Source organism: Gracilinanus agilis, chromosome 1, assembly GCF_016433145.1.
Source record: "Gracilinanus agilis isolate LMUSP501 chromosome 1, AgileGrace, whole genome shotgun sequence".
NCBI lineage: Eukaryota > Metazoa > Chordata > Mammalia > Didelphimorphia > Didelphidae > Gracilinanus > Gracilinanus agilis.
In genome coordinates, this window is record NC_058130.1 from 332,185,601 (window position 1) to 332,203,675 (window position 18,075).

The window sequence follows — 18,075 nt, forward strand, 5'->3', positions numbered from 1 at the left end:
TATATAGGGTGAGACCAACCAATGTTTGCCCCTGGTTCACAACACCTGGGAACATTCTGAGTCTCTCAATTGCCATCCCTGTCAGTCAAGGTGGCATCCATCTCTTCCCAGATTATAGAATATAATACATGGCATGTGAAAATGTCCATTCAGGAGATTAAGTGTCCTTTTTGAGGAACAGCAAGGAGGCATGTGTTATTGTATTGCACAGTATATGGTGAGGTATAAGCTGTACCAAGACTGGAAAAGGAGTAAAGCATGTTATAAAGAGCCTTAAATGTTAAATAGATGATTTTATATTTGTTTCTAGAGGTATTAGGGAGCCATGGTGTGAGGTTCTTATAGATGATTTTTATAGTAATTTGGCCATGATCCAGATTCCAAAAAAGTCTCCCCCAATGAAATGAATTATTATATAAAAGATGTTTTTAGTATAGGAACTCTTTCCAATAATGTAAATTCTAACTTGTTTATATTTTATTAAGACTCAGGAAGGTGCTTAGAGCTTAATCAACATTTCCAATATTAATAAAATAGTAACTCCTAGAGGCAGGATTTAAACCCAGGTATTCTTGAATCTAAACCTTTGCACTCTATCCAGTAACCCATGCTGCCTCTTGGTCTAATTTTATTCCCTGATCAAAAATGAAGTGGATAAAATTGAAGTAGTCTATTGGTATATGTACCTGGGGCAAGTGCTATAGATGGACAATGAGGAGGGCCAGAGCTTAAGAGAAGTAAAAGTTTGGGTATACTATATTTCATTTGGGAAATTGCTTAGCCTTTTTTAATAATCCTAAGTTGATTGCTGTTGCAAAACCCTATTAAAAAAGCACCAATATATTTCAGTATTGCTCTGTAGAGCTATAAATCATGGAATACTATAAGTCAGATGATCAGACTCAGACAAAACAAGAGGACAATCGATTGAAAAGGATATTGAAGATGTAAGAGTTTTGCCAAAGACAACTACCTTTGAGAAATGATATGAGGTGAGGCATCTTTTTAGTGAGAGCAAAAAGATGTATTAAAACAAAAAACTAGAAACAAACAAAAGAATTTAAATAAGCAACGCCAATGAGGATGATGGTAATATGGCTGAACTAATGACCAATGAAGATTAAAAGGAATAGAGGGGAAAAAGAAGAATGAAAGAAGTTGTCCATTGTTTTAAATGGAAAGTTATAAACAAGAATTACACAGGTTAGTAATGTTTTTCTATACCTTTAGAATGGTAGTACCTCCCATTGAACATTAAATGGGCATTCTGGTCAATTTCCCCCAAAACAAAACTCCTTGTTCCATAGAAATAGCATTATGGATTCAAAAATCTTTTAAGAACTTCTCATAACTCATTAGTTACGTAGCATTATTTTCCAAAATAATTACAGGGAGAACATTTTAAAGTAAGAAATTATACTTTACTTGGGTTGTTTGTCTTGCTCAGGAAAAAAAATCTATATACTCCAGAACTCTTAGCTGAAACTCCTTCGTATTAGAACTCACTTGAGAGTAGAAATATCTTAGAATAATCATCAGATTTATATTCTTAGAGATCTAAACACCATTCAGAATAACTTAGCTCTGTTAATTGTAGGAAGAATAAACATTTGAAAAAATGTAGCTTTGTCCTGTTTTGGTGGGTACAGAATTTGTACATGAGTACTAATTGAACAACTTGATAATCTTGGACAAATGAACAAATTTCTCCATCAATTAAATTAGGATTTTTTAAACTTATCTTTTCAGTACTAAAGGGACTATATTGAAAATTACTTAGGTGATTTCCACAAATTCTTCTAACTTTGTAAAACATTATTGTTTATGGATATAAGTTATGATTTTTTTCTTTTTTATAGTATTGGTTTCTAATTCATAGATGTTGGATGATCTCATTTATACAAAGTTCAGGAAGATCTCATCTAAAACATCCTCTAGACTTGTAGGAAATAAACTCTTGGCAGTATTCCAAACTTATATGAATATCTCATTTTAACTTTCTAATGGCAGGTTATTTTTTTTCTTTTCTTTTTACTGTATTTTCATTTGTTTTGTTAAATATTTTCTAATCACATTTTAAAAATTCAGGCCTACTTCCCCACTCCACATCGAAGAAGGCAGCATCCAACAAAATATATAGATTATGTCTTTCATGTTTCTACTTTATGTTCATTCTCTGGAGGTGAACATGCACAAGTTATTCTTTTTTTAAAGGTATTTTTTATTTTTTTTTAAGATTTAAATATTTTATCTTTTTAGAAAATTTTTCCATGGTTATATGATTCATGTTTTTACTTTCCCCTTCACCCCCCCTTCATACCACCACCCCATAGCCAAAACGCATTTCTACTGGTTTTAACATGTATTATCAATCAAGACCTATTTCCATATTATTGATAGTTGCATTGGTGTGGTCATTTTGAGTCTATATTCCCAACCATGTCCGCATCAACCCATGTGTTCAAGCAGTTGACAAATTATTCTTCAAATATTAAGTCTGTAGCTGTGTATAACATTGTCTTGGTTTTACTCTTTTTACTCTTCATTGTCATGTAGTTCTTTCCAAGTAAAAAAAATTAATCTGCTCATTGCTTAATGGTAGGTTATGTTAATTTAAGAAGAAAATATTGTCATAGGAAAGCATATCTTCTCTTCCACTGTCTGCAGTGGAATTGTTATTTCCCATACTGATAACTGATTTTTTTAACTTTTGCCTTATTTTTTTATAGTGTATTTTGGGATCTCTACTGTGCAGCTCCAGAAAGACGTGAAACATGTGAACATTCAAGTGAAGCTAAAGCCTTCCATGATTATGTAAGTTGCTTGCTGTTTGATAGAGATGTATCAAAATGTTTCTTTTTGAACTAGAGGGCTTAAATAAACAGTCATGTATGACGTCTTCACTTACATTTCTATTTAATGCTCATGATTATGCTTTGATTTTTGAAAATTGTTTTTAATCAACAAATAATTACTATCTGAATTTTGATGAGGATATATAGGGTAGTCATACAATCATAATTCTAAGTTATAGTTATCTTTGAAACAAAATTGATATGTGTAAGTCAAGATTTGCAAAAATGAAGGCATAATTATTCACTGTATAAAGTGATACTTTGCTTTACAAATCATTAACCGTATAATTATTAAGAAACAAGTCTGCATTTCATTTTTTTTACAAAAATTTAATCTCAGATTGAATCAGCTCTTTGAGGAACACATTGCAGCAAAATACAACTCCCCTCCCAAAGTGATTGGGAGCAAGGGGCAATCATAGATAAGGGCATGGAAGTTTGTTTGCATCAATATAAATGTGAAATTTTCATTGTAAAATTTGTAGGGGAATAAAATAAGACTCCTGCAGTAATTTTAAATATACAAATGTGTATTCTAAATTCCCAAGAAGAATACTCCAAATTATGCCCAGAGATGATGGTGCTAAAAAATCTGGAAAAAAAGAGACAAATATGAAAAGAAACTTGAATATACTGATTTAGAGTCAGAATGATAGAAAAATGCTGTCTTAGAAAAAATAATCAAAGGGCAGACAGAGTGAGGTCTGGGTAAAGGAAATCCAGATAAGCTGATCCATAGTTGAGTACTAGAGTAACACATTAGAAGTGTCTAAGGGCAGAGGGGATGTAGAGAAGAAAAAAAGACAGAATTCCTATGAGGACAGATACAAGGAGAATGCTTGTCACTTAATGAGGGATGAACCTAAGCAGACTGTCATTTTAGCTAGAACCTAAAAAAAAGCTGGGCATGAAACTTAAACCAGGAAGGACCTTTCTTAAATAAATATAAGAAATAGAAATAAATAAAATAGTGTTACATTATATACTGATATATTAATGTTATATCACAACATAATATATAATATATATTTATTCAGGGACACATTCAATTATTTTGTGTGTAGTTCATATGTAATTATGTAATTATATATAATATACCTCTATAATTGTTTTGTTTTTAGCTATATTGGGATAAAAAGGAAGGTCAGTAACTGACAATGGAAGGAAAGGAATCTTATTTTGTTTCTATTTGCTCTTCAAATAAGAATGACCTTTACATAGGAAATGACAGAATAAGTAAGGGCCATAGTAAGTGCTTAGCTATCCTTGTTAAATTCAAGAAACCAGGCCCAGACAGTTTACATCTTTGGATTCTGAAAGATTATCAAATTATTGTCAGTGATATTTGAAAAATCTTGGAAAATGTGAGGTACCATTGGAGACGGACAAATGCTGTCTCAAGTAATTAAAGAACCAAAAAAAAAAAAAAAAGAAAGAAAAGAAAAGAAAACCAAACCAAAGAGAAGAGTTTTCATATAGTGGACCAGTGAGCTTGACCTCAATTTCTGTGAAATCCTAGAAATGATTATTAAAGAGATTATTCAAGTAGTGATTGCAAAGAGCAAGCATTGCTTCATCAAGACCAGACCATGCTGTATTAATTTGTTTGCTTTATTAAGGGCTAATTATTAATTCAATAATATAAGTTTATTAAGTCTACTAAAGGAAGGGAATGCTTTGGATATAGTTTAACCTAGATTTTAAGAAAGCTTTGATAAAGTAACTCATATTCTTTTGTTGAGAAGATGGAGAAATGTGTAAGATAATAATACGATCAAGCAAATTCCAAATTGATTGGATGGTCAGACTTAAAGAGTTGTTGTTAATGGTTCAATGTTATTTTGGTAGGAGGTCTCCAGGAAAGTGCCCCAGAGGTCGAATCTTGGTCCTGGGCTGCTTAATATTTTAATTAATGACTTCGATATAAGCATAGATGACAAACTCGTCTTCCTAATGACACTAAGATGGGAAGAAGAGCTAACACACTTGATAAGAAAATGATGATCCAGAAGGATTTTGACAGGCTAGATAGAGCATGTCTGAATCTAAGACTCACTTTAATAAGGATAAATAAAAGTCATAGACTTTTAAAAACAACTTCACAAATATAAGATAGGAGGGAGGGCTGGGCTTGGTGGTGTATGTCTGTCATTGCTGCTCCTAAGGAATTCTGAAGCAATCATTTTGTGATCAGGAATTCTAAGCTCCAGCAGGGCTAAAGTAATTGGGTGTCCATATTAAATCCAGTCTACAGTAAGACTCACCAAATATGGTGAGTCCCCAGGAGCAAAGGATCTCCTGACAGTCTAAAAAGTAGTGGTGGATTGACCCAGATTATAAAAAATGGAGCAAGACAAAGTTTCTGTGCAGATCAGTATTAGGATCTATCCTGTGAGGGGCAACTGCATTTTCAGCCCAGATAAAATAGGAAAACCCATTCTTGAAATGAATAAACAAAAAAATAAGATGAGGGAAATCTTGGCTACATACTGGGTTTTTTGCTTTTTGTTTTAATAAAAAGAGCTGGAAGTTTCAGTAGACTACAAGGTCAAGAAAAGTCAACAGGATAATGTGGCAGCTGAGACAGCTACTGTGGGTTGCATTATAAAGTGATGGTTCATTAAGTGGAAGAAGCTTTTAGAAATAGGGAGATGAGAGAGTCTTATTATGCCAGAACATTAGACTTCACTTGAAATATTGTATTCAATTCTGTTCACCCTGGTTTAAAAAGGACATTGGTAAGAGCTGTCCAGAAGAGAGCAGTCAGGATGGTGAAGGGTCTTGGAGCTTTCTCATGAATATTGGTTGAAGGAAGTACATGTTTAGCATGAAGAAAAGAAGACAGAAGGGGTCATGGGGAATACAGGATTAGTGGGAAGGACATGATAACTACTTTCAAGTATGTCATAGACTTGTTCTGTTTGGACCCAAAGGACAGAACTAGAAGTCTCCCCAGGAAACTACAAAGAGAGAAATTTAAGCTTGATATCAGGAAAAATATCCCAACAATTAGATATATTCAAAAGTGCAATGGGCTGCCTAGAGAGGTAGTAGGTTCTTCCCTCTTCTTGGAGGTCTGTTGGCAGAGGTTTGACAATCAACTTTTCAGATATATTTTAGGGAATGTAGATTAGACTAGACTACTGCTAAGTTTGACTTATTCTTCTCTGTGACTTCATTCTTACACAGACCAGGAAATCTATATGCATATACACAAGTACATAAAAGTAAATATATACAGTGTGAATCAATCAACACACATTTGTTATATTTCTCAGTGCCTGGTGGTGTGTTTGATGCTTAGGGATACAATGACAAAAGAAAATGAAATGACCCTATTCTCAAGGAGCTTATATTCTATTGAGTGGTAATATGCTCATATATAAACATTTATAGAATAAATAAATATGAAGTTGTTAAGGATGGAAAGCACTAGCAACTGGGGAAATCAGGAAAAGTACAGAAGGAAGTTAATAATGACATAGCAATGTCAAGGAATAGAGAAGGGAGATGAAGTAGAATGGAAAACAGAGAAAAGTCCACTTTAACTAAAACATTTAGGGCATGAGGTGTTGGAGGTTGAGACTGCATAGATAAATTGAGGCCAGGTTGTGAAGGGCTTTAAAGCTAAAGGAAGACAAATAAAGAATGAGAGAACAAAATGCCTTACAATTCTAAATCTATGATCATGTGATATTGTTTTATTGGAAAATAGTTATTTTTATTTTAATGTATCTTTAAAAAACTTGCTTTATTTCCTATCATCTTGGGGTTATTACTCTAAGGGAAGTTTCTTCTCCAAGTAAATAAGTGGGAAGGTATCATTTCACTTATAGAAATTTGTATTGCAGCCAGTTTTTTTGGGAACTGCTGCTCTTTAAAACAAGGTGCATATGTACATTTGATGAATAATGTGTTTGTTATTTTCCCTAAAAGGGTGATTAGAATTCTTATTAGGCATACAGTATCAGAAAAAGATTAATTTACTTTCATTTTTAATAAACAATTATAGAAGTGTTTATAGTGAGGAGGAAACTATTGAGTTTGAAAAACACTTCGTTTAGCTTACTTCATGTTAAATGAACAACTCAAAACTTTTTATTCAAAGAGGTGAAAGACTGGTAAAAAAATAGAACAAGAATGAATCTATTACATAATCACAATTATAAAAACTAACATCTTTTATGTTTGTTGTCAATGGTCATGATGGTGGTGGTGGTTAGGACTTGTGATTTCACTGGTTTAAGGAACTCATACCAATATACAACTCTTCCGAAAGATATTTTTACACACTCATTGATTTAACATGTGTTAAAAAACTTTCTGTATTTCCAAAGCGACATTTCCATTATATCTTGGAACCAAATTTTTTTCCTACAATTAAATCAATAGGAAAGCATCCTTTGATTTACAGAAAATTTTCTATTATATTGTGAGAATTCTCCCTCTGCCCTCACTCACTCTTTAACCCTAGCATGCTATTCAGGGTCTGGCTAAGCTGGACCTCAGAGAACATACATATTCTGTCTATGGGGGGCATTCTTCCTCCCAATTTCCTCATATTGATTTGCATATACTAATATATGTACATGTTGTCTCTCCTTAATAGAATGTGGGCTTCTTAAAAACAGACTACCATGCCGCAAACACAGTAGAGGCTTAATAAATGCTTGTTGATTGATTGATTAATTACTAGAACTATTACTAGAAGCCTTTCTTAGTTGAGTAGAATCAGCCAGGGCTTGTGCTCTCTTCAACACAACCTTCAGAACCAATAGGTGTTGTGGAATGAAGAAAAATTTTTGTGAAGGGAGTAGATATTTTTAAAATTACTTAGACCGAGGAGTTCATTGATTTGCCTAGAGTCACATAACCATTATGATGAATAGGTGGGACTTGAACCCACATCTTCTTAACAGTAAGGATAATCTCTGTCCACTGTAGCAAATTGCATCTCAATTCATATAATTATTCATAAACATAAAAGTTCCTTAACATAATGAGTAATTTCTGTATCAGTTGAAATTTGTGATTTTGACTAGATCTTTCTGACTCCCAAACAAATCCCTAGAAATTTGAAAAGACCTTTTTGAACTTGGCGAAATCATAAATGCAGTCTCAATTATCACATATTTGTAATGAGTAGAGGCCTAATTAATATTTTATTATGTTAAGCTAAATATCTACTCAGAATCATGAAGATAAAATTTGTTTTGATGTCTCTAGCCTTCCCTTTCTCTTATATTTTTCTTTTCAGGCTGTCATCAAGCAGCCTACTCCCTCTGATCACATATATTAAACCTACTTTATATATGAAAACAATTGTTAACATTCATTTAAAAAATCTTGTGTTCCAAATTCTCTCCCTCTCATCAGCCCCCCCACTTCACCCCCCCATTGAAAAAGCAAGCAGTTCAATATAGGTCATACATATGCAGTCAAGCAACACATATTTCTGTATTAGTCATGTTGTGAAAGAAAACATAACTCCAAAAAACAAGAGAAAAATAAAGTAAAAAATGTTTTAATCTGTATTTATATTCCATTTGTTCTTTCTCTGGAGGTGGATAGCATTTGTCATCCTGAGTCCTTTGGAATTATCTTGGATCATTGCATTGCTGAGAATAGCTAAGTCATTCATAGTTGGTCATCATACAATGTTGCTTTAACTTCTATAATGTGTTCTCCTGTTCCACTCACTTCACTTTGCATTAGTTCATGTATTTCCCAGTTTTTCTGAAAACATCCTGTGCATCATTTCTTGTTGTACAGTAGCATTCCATCACAGTCATATATCACAACCTGTTCAGCCATTCCCCAACTGATGAGCATCCCCTCATTTTCCAGTTCTTTGCCACCACAAAAAGAGCTACTAGTCAAATTTTTGTACATATAGGTTCTTTTCTTTTTCTTTTTGTCTCATGGGATACAGATTTAATCATGGTATTATGTGGTCAGTAGGTCTGCACGGTTTTATGTGTCTTTTGAACATAATTCAAAATTGTTCTCCATAATGGTTGCATCAGTTTCACCAACAATTTTTTTCACATCTCCTCAAATATTTGTTATTTTTTCTTCTTTCATATTAGCCAACCTTATAAGTGCAAGGTAACTCAGAGTCGTTTTGATTTGCATTTCTTTTTCATTAGTGATGGAGAGCATTTTTTCATATGACTATAGATAACTTTGATTTCTTCTGCAACCTACCTAATTTTATTCTTTGGCCATTTATCAGTGAAGGAATGACTTATTTTTTTTTTTTTTATAAATTTGACTCAGTTCTCTGCATTTGAGAAACGAGCCCTTTGTCAGAGAAACTTGCTGTAAAAATGTTTTCACACTTATTATTATTGTTTGTTTCCCTTCATCCTATTTTTCTCCCTCTCTCTTTCCCTCTCTCTTTCTCTTTCTCCCTCCCTCTGTCCCTCCTTCCCTTCTTCCCTTCCTTCCTTCCCCCCTCTGTCTCTCTGTCTCTCTCTCTCCTCAGAAGTGTTTTGTTTCTGACCACCTCCTCCATTAGTCTACCTTCAAGAAAGATTCTTTATGCTAAGACAGAGTTGGCGAAGATGTGACATGTCTGCAGAGCTGCCCCATTCCCCCACTTCCCAGTGCCCAAAGACATTTTTTGCATGCCCCATCTCTCTTTCCAGACTCTCAAAACAAGCACTTCCTCCAGCATCTCTCTTCTGAAATGTGGGGCTTGCAGGCAGCTTGAATTTGCCCTCTGGGCACTCAAACTTGGAAAAGGTTCAGCAATGCTGTACTAAGATATAGCAATAACAGATCAAATGAAGTATTTCTTTGGAAGGTACTTAAATTTGAATAGATCAAATCTTAGGAGAGAGATGAAGCTTTCTGTTATTGGGAAGGAAGCTTCACTTATCAGTGACCAATGAGGAAAAGTTTTGGGGAGCAGAGAACCTTCCAGGTACATCTGAAATCTCGCCATATTGTCCTCCTTAGTCTGTTAAGACCATTTCTGATGCTAAGAGTAAATTTCTAATTATCTACTCTTTTATTGTCTATAAACATTTCTGGAATGTAACTTCAGAGCTTAGGTTCCCTTCCTTAACTTAACTCTTATCTGGTGGTCACTCCACCTGGCTTGGGAAGTAAAGCAGAAACCTTAACCCTAATAGAATTTCCATGTTTTAGGGTTAACCATACTAGAGCTTCTCATGAATAAGAGTTGGATATTTAAATAATTTCCTATACTTTTGACTTTGTTTTGTTCTCATCTGGGCTTGTAAATCTTCAAGAATAAGCTGGAAATATAATACCCTCGATGTTGTAATTATCATTTGCTAAATGCAACATTTCTTATAAACAGTGAGCATCAGAGAACAATGTTCCCTCGATAAGAATAGTTTAGTTCAAGGATATGGGAATGGTTCAATGTTTTTAACAATAGAACTAGACTGTCCTGAAAAGTATCTTTGTCATAAAGCCAATCTGTCAAGTGAGAAGAAGTTTCCATCTGATCACTTAATTGTTCTAGCTGATCATTAGATTAAATTCATGGAAATAATGAGAATACTACTGATGAAGAAATTTATCTAGCTCACTGGAAAGGAAAAGCTACCTATAGCTCCCTAAATGTGGGTCCAGCTTTGACTGAAAATTTCTGTCTTTTGCTTAAAAGGCAAAAGAAAGGAAGGACTTGAGGAGAGAGTTTTTTTTAAATTTGTTGTTGTTATTGTTTAATCAAAGTGACTGAATGCTTCTCTATATTTGAACTCTTTATTAAAGAAGAAGGCAGGTATTCTTAGAAAGGTACTACTAACATCTTTGCTCTTTGATCCTGGTTTTTTTCTTTTTCAATTCATGAGTGAATCTTTTCTGTTTTTATAGTTCCTTCTCATTTTCATTGCTCTAAGCAGTAGAAGAGTTTCTCTCTCCCAGTCCACTACAAGTACGTAGCCATTTGTTGCAGTGATCGTTCTGGACATTTCAGAAGTCTTTCAGAACCAAGCATAAATGCCACTGTATTCTCCTGGATTGGTGTTTTCCACAGTAACTACAGTCTCCAGGGCTCTTGGGACTGCCATCAGGATACATTGAATTACATCATGATTGCTAGGCACTCCAGCCCTCCTTAGCTTAAGTGACATATGACCATAGGAAGAGGTTTTTGCACCTAATGAGAAGTCATGGTATTATCGGATTACTGTAGTTTTTATTCTCTGACCTACTCTGATCTTGATTTCAAGACTATAGAAGATCTAGCTAATACACTTGAAACAGTAAGAAAAATACATCTGGGGCAGGTAGGTAGCACAGGGGATAAAAGTCCAGGTCTACAATTGGAATGATATGGGTTCAAATCTGGCTTCAGACACTGTCTGCTAGACATGTCACTCTAGGCAATCACTTAACCTCGTTTGCCTACTCCTTGTCCTCTCTTAGAATTGATAGTAAGACAGGTTTGTTAAAAGGATTTATAAAAAAAACGAAAAGAGAAAGAAAGGAAGGAAGGAAGGAAGGAAGAAGGAAAGGAGGGAAGGAACGAAGGAAGGAAGAAAGGAAGGAGAAAATATCAGCTACCAAAATGTATTTTTGCTTCTCTTCTTTTCTTTATAGACTATTCAACCTGGATAGAGAACCAGACTTGGAATCAGAAAATCCGAGGTTCAGAGTTCTATCTCTGACACATATTAGCCATGGTTGTTGTTGTTGTTTGGGTGAATGTAAAAGTAATATGATGATGTTGTTCAGTTGTTTCACTCATGTCTGACTTTTCATGACCCGATTTGGGGTTTCTTGGCAAAGATAATGGAATGGTTCACCATTTCCTTCTCCAGTTCATTTTATAGAAAAGGAAACTGAGGCAAACAGGGTTAAGTGATTTGCTCCAGAGTCATATAGCTAGTAAATGTTTGAGGTCAGATTCGAATCTCACAAATAGGGCCATCGGGAGTTGGACATGATGGAAATGACTGAATAACAGAAGACTTTTATGTTTATCCATATAAAATTTCATATTGGTAGATCTGGCCCAACCTTCTAACATGCTAGGATTTCTTTAACTTTGTGTCATTTTCAAGCTGGAAAAGCATTTTATCCATTCCTTTTTTTCAAGGCATGGATATTCAAGGTTGGGCATGTTGAGAGAAGAAAAGGAGGACAGCTGGGCAGGGACCATAAGATGAGAAGAATATAAGCAGCAGATTCATTAGGTTTCTGCACCTTTGTGCCTATTTTGACATTTGTTTCTATTAATGTTATATGGGGAACTGAGGGGGGAAGAAGGGGCATCATTGTATATTTTCTGGCTTTCCAGTTAGTATACTTTTTTTGCTGACGTATTCCATGTCTTCTGGCTTATAAGTTCTCTCATAATATTACATTTAGTAGTCTATACAAAAATGTCATTAATAAATGTTGAATTGATTCATAGAAAGGTTAGTAATATTAAAGCTTTTTTAAAAAATTCTGTATTTGGGTCTTCTCAGAATATTCATTTTTGGGAATCATTTTTGCACATCATGCTGCTTTGAGTATATATAATTACTTCACTTTCATTTAAAGTGTATATAATGCATTCTTAATACAGTATCTGTTATGTCATTAGATCAAATCTATGACAATTCTACCTTAAATAGATGCCTATATTTAGAAAAATGAAAATTTTATAGTTTTCTTGTTAATAAAAGGAACTGGATATTAATGAAGACCTTAATAGAGACTGAAAAAGGCACCTGTGTTGGACTTAATAAATGACCGAGTTTTTTTAAAATGAGAATTTTATTGTGGTTCCAGAAAGCAACTTATATTGAGAGAAACTATTGATCCTTTTGCTATTTTTTATGTTTGTCCACATTGTTTTAAAATAACAAAACTTGATTAGGATAAATGTATGTGTGTTCTATAATATTATACTTTGATCATGGCATATATAATTTATACATATACATATACTTTTGAAATAATCAGTTAAAGAAACATTAATCAAATACTATGGTAGAAAATGATTTCTTGCCATCAAAAATTTTATATTCTTCTAAGTTAGATGAGAATTTATTCTTACTTTTTTTGTTCAGCATTTTATGTAATGCTATAAACAAAATTATCATTTGGCCAACTTTTTTTGGGCAGCCGATTAATGTGTGTGTTAATATTTATTCTTTATGGCAATTTGGTGAGGGTGGGGGGAAGAAAGGGGACTGGTATAGGGAATTCCCAGTAAGGACAATGTCTTTTAGTATACAGATCTGAAGCTGCTCCAAAATGTACAGTTATAGAGATTTGCTGGGGTCCTGAGCAATTCAGAGACCTGTCCAGTATCACACCCCCTTTCCCAAAGTCAGGCATTAAATCCAGAGATTTCTGACTCTAAAAATGGGGTCTCTATTCACTATACCATGCTGTGTTTCTTGGCAAAAATGAAAATGAATTATTCTTTATAAGGAATTTGAATATTTGTCTTACATGTTTTCTTATTCTCTATTACTTAATAATTCTCGATTATTCCTTTCCTTTTGTTTTCCATCATATATTCATTTTTTCTAACTATCTTTTCTCCACTTTGATTTTCCTTTGTAACATCATAATTATTATACATTAATGTTTTAAATTACATTACCTAACTTAGGAGGGACCCACAACTTTGTAATTTTCTTTACTGTCACTATTCCAGAGATGATGATAAAAGATAATTATTTTTATCTTTGAAAAAAAAATCCAGCCTCTTCACATTTATTAGAATCAACTAAAAATGTAATAGTTTTACTAGTTATTAGAGACAATTTTGGTATAACAACATTTTAAGCTTTTTCAATGTGTAATTTTCTAGAAGTACAAGTTATCTTTAGAGAATTTTAGAAAATAATCTTTGTTTTAATAACAGGTAAGGATAATATACTAAAAGAATATGAACATTAAAGTTCATACAAAATCTGGCTTACTTCTCCTATATTTAACTCATTTCCCACTTTACCGTAACACAGACTCCATATATCTAGCTATCTGGTTTCAAATGAACAAGTAACACTTAGGAAAATTAAGAATATATTAGAACTAATCTTTAGCAAAATTTTAAAAATTAAAAAATAGTATTTTTATCAGTGAACTTTGGAGTAGCTTCCTTCACTGCCCCTGGAGATCTTAATGGTTTCAATACCTCCTCTGCTCTGAAATTTCTCTCTTATTCTTGACTTAGACAGGTTACCTGAAATAAATTCACTAGCTAATTGTTAATGTTTCTTTATCATCTAGGTGTGGTATAGATACAGAGCTCATATTCTAGCTTGAAATATTCCTGTTTCCTTTTCAGACATTCATCAAGGATGCCTTCAGTCAATATATAGATCATTCTCATAGTGAGATAACTTTGAATAATAATATTGAATAATATTGTATTATCTATATAAATATATTGAAGTAAATAAATTCATTCACCACCTTTGTGTTTTAAGTGATCAGATCTGTAGTAATTAATCAAGCAGTTGTTAAGATAATTGTTGACAAATATGGGTTCTGTTTCTGAGTAATCCTATAATTTATGGGAAGTTGGAGGATTTATATACTCTTTCAGGGGGCTTTTAAGGAATTCATAGTAGATTTCTGCAGTATTGCAACTTGAGAACAGAGATTTTAACTGAAAAGGAAAATAAATAAAAAATACATTTAATGGGGCAGCTGGAGAGCCAGGACTAAACAGGAGGTCCTGTGTTCAAATGTGACCTCAGCCTCTTCCTACCTGTGTGACCCAGGGCAAGTCACTTAACCCCAGGTGCCAAGCACTTACCACTCTTCTGCCTTGGAACCAACACTTAGTATTGATTCCAAGATTCCAAGTAAGAGTTTTAAAAAAGCATTTAGGATATAAAATAATGACATATCAATAATATATAGCCTCAATGACTCTAGAATAAATAAAGGTATTACAAATCACAGAGATCCAAACACAAACTTATTAGAATGGAAAGCTTTTGTTTCTGTAAGATTATAGAATAGTCTGTTTTTTTAAAGAGTTAATTGGTATATAAGCATTTAATTTTATTAATATAGTTATAATTGTATAATATAATTAATAATATGATTAATATGGGCTAATTACTTTAGTAGCCTTATTTCAGCTATAATGTTAGCATTTTATATATACACATAAAATGTGATATATATCATATATGTTATATATGTCACAAATAAGGGGAAGTCTTTTCTCCTGGTGTGTGGTGGAAAGAGTACTAGATTTGGTGTCAGGTTACATAGTTCTAATACTTATTCTACCATTTGCTATCTGTCTGACATTGGATAAGTCACCAAGCCTTCTTGGCTCTCTTTTTCCTCATGTCTAAAATGAGGTTTTTGGACAATATGACTCCAAAGTCCCTTCTAGCTCTCTGCCCATGATCCTGTGTAGCAACTGAGTATTGTGATGTCAGTGTTCAAATGTGGTGAATCACTGAAATTGTGGGAGGAAGAATTTATGGAAATCTTTTTGGATCTTAAACTTTTTCATTCCTTTATTTCTTTCCTTTTGGCTTCATCTTTAAATGCCCCACTGAATGATTTGGCTTAACTGGCTCTCTTTCAATTTCTTAAACTTTTTCTTCCTTCTTCTACTTTTCACTGTTTTATAAGACAGTACTTTTTAAAATCTTCTATGATCATTCTCTTTAAGATTTTACAGATAGTTTTATATTCTAGCTCAATATTGATGCCACATTTCCTTATTTAGCAAAGGTATCTTATATGTGCTAGCTGAGATTGTCTCTGGGTTTTTTTGGTATCTTCATTGTGGTGATTGATTTACTTCATTAAACTTCTTTAGGAAGTGATTTGTTATTCTATGTCAAGGCTTATTCTTTTATCCATTTCTTTTTTGCATAAATTATTTCTTCAATTAAATTAGAATTAGAATTGCTTTGATTCCTTGACATATTTTATTCTCTTCTAATGTAGTATTGATTTTGATCTTTGATTTAATGTCAGTAGTATAACTCTATCTACATGGACATTTGATTTAGAAATGACTCCCATATCATTAATGTGTTATTTCTTGTTTTTTAAAAACCTAATCAGTTTCATATTTTTGGCATTTGTCATGTCCAGTGCTTCTCACTTTCTTCCCAAAGAAAGTGTTTGAGATGGCTTGGTGTTCTCATCTATATTATCTAAACACTTTTGTTCTCTCTTGTAATTTACTTCTGAACTCTGTTCTTTTAAATATTTTAGGATACCTTTCTCTGAGACCACCCTTTCAGTGAATAACTGTGCATTAAAGTATATGGTGTTTTCATTTGGAAGGTATTGACAAACTTTTAGATAGCACTTTAAGGTTTGCATGCATTTTACCAACAATTATCTCTTTTGAGTCTCATAACAGCCCTGGTAGGTACTAAGGACATTATATTTTCCATATTACAGATGAGGAAGCTGAGTCTTAGGGAGTTTATAAGCCTGTAGACACACTGCTACTAAATATCAGTGGTAGTTTTTGAACCTATGTTTTCTTAATTCTAAGACAAGGATTTTTATCTACTGTGCCAAGCTACTTCTTTTTAATCGTTTTTTAAAAAATTCTCTGGAGCAAGAATTAGCACATAATAAATCTTTGGTTATTTTATTTGATGTTCTTGCAAATGTTTGCCATGAGCACTGTAATACAAGTGTGTATTTGTAACCTGAAATAATGCTTTTTGTTGAACACTTATTAAAACCACCTCTAATATCTTATATTTGCCTCACCTAGAAGAGCTTGTGGGCAATCTACCTAATCAACTGCAACTTCCTTTTGTCTCATTTTATTTGTAGTTAGAATGTGATGATTTATGATTCAATTTCTTCACTAATATGGCTGCTCATTGGACTCTTGATGTGACATATTTTGAGAACCTTTAGATACGTTTAGATGTTCTAAAACTAGGTGATTCTTAACATTCTCTATTTCCTTTTCATATCATTGCTACCATCACAGAAGGTCTGTAGTGGGTTTTATAAGATTCAGGACCATTTTGTTATTTTCTTTGCTTCACAAGTTGCCATGATGAAAGTTCCTTTCTTCCCGTCCCCCCCCCCCCCAAAAAACCAAAAAAAACAACTTCACCCTCTGGGCATCAAACTGCATCCATAAATCAGATGTTGAAAACACAACATGGCAAAAGCAAATATACTTCTGGTCCTGGTTGAGTGGCTACCATTCTGGAGATGGGTCTCTATGTAGTCGTAATAGTGGTAGTTGTCTTCATTGCATTGTTTTCATTATGATCATATTAATAAATGGCATATGATTATAGTAATAAATTAAAATTTAGAAAGCCCTTAACAAAAATGATCATATCTCAGTTGTACATAATTATTACATCTGTACTTAGCTAGAATGGTCCTTAGAATGCAGATATAATACAATGGAAAGTTGAGTGATAGTAAATGCTCTGAGACTCCAAGAAATAAAATGAACAAAATGGGCTAGATTCAATAAGGAAACTATGGAGGAAATGGGATATGACCATTGAAAGGATATAAATAGGGGCAGCTTGGTGGCTCAGTGGATAGAGTGCCAGGCCTGGAGATAGGAGGTCTTGGGTTCCAATCTTACCTCAGATATTTTTAGCTGCGTCATTGAGCAAGACACTCCCAATTGCCCAGCCCTTACTACTCTTCTGCCTTAGTATCAATTCTAAGATGGCAGGTAAGGTTTAAAAAAAAAAAAAGATACATCGAATATATATTAAAGGGAAAGGAGGAAAGGACATTTCTGGCAGAGCCCATCGCATTAATAAGGAGAAGGGCAGAATTAAGAAAGGTGAAATAAGGAGGGCATGGGTGGAACAATAATTGAGAGTGATTATTCCTAAATTCATTCATAGTTAATTCACTTAATAATTTCTTTGTTACTCAGATTCTTGTTTAAGATATACTGCATCCTTCTGACTTGTTAAACTTAAAACTACTCTTTCTAGCATGTAGTATTTTTTTTTGTTGAACATTCTTAAGACCACATCTTATTTCCAGTTAAATAAGATTATTCTATATGTGGTTAAATGAAATACCCCTTATTATACAATTGATAGTTTTTCAAATTTCATTTAGCATTAAAATATGGTATCCTATTCAGGTAGTTTCTAGTATATGCTTGTTATGCCAATTTTATTATTAAGTATGGAATTCTACCCATGGGGTCGTTATGTTGCAACTCCCTGGCACCTCTTCTTCCCATTTTTTGTTTATCTTCTCATAGAGATTTTAACCAGATATTGCTATCTTCCATTAGTTT

The 18,075-nt window shown here is 33.3% G+C and overlaps 1 protein-coding gene across 1 annotated transcript in view; it reads left to right on the forward strand.

Moving 5' to 3' along the window:
- Positions 1-873: 873 nt before the first annotated feature.
- The window catches only part of SSBP2 (single stranded DNA binding protein 2), a 266,841-nt gene continuing 249,639 nt past the window's right edge, over positions 874-18,075 (forward strand). Inside the window, exons 1-2 of the mRNA XM_044680670.1 lie at positions 874-947; positions 2,730-2,814. Coding sequence (XP_044536605.1) covers positions 874-947; positions 2,730-2,814 — 159 coding nt within the window. The remainder of the gene's footprint in view (positions 948-2,729; positions 2,815-18,075) is intronic.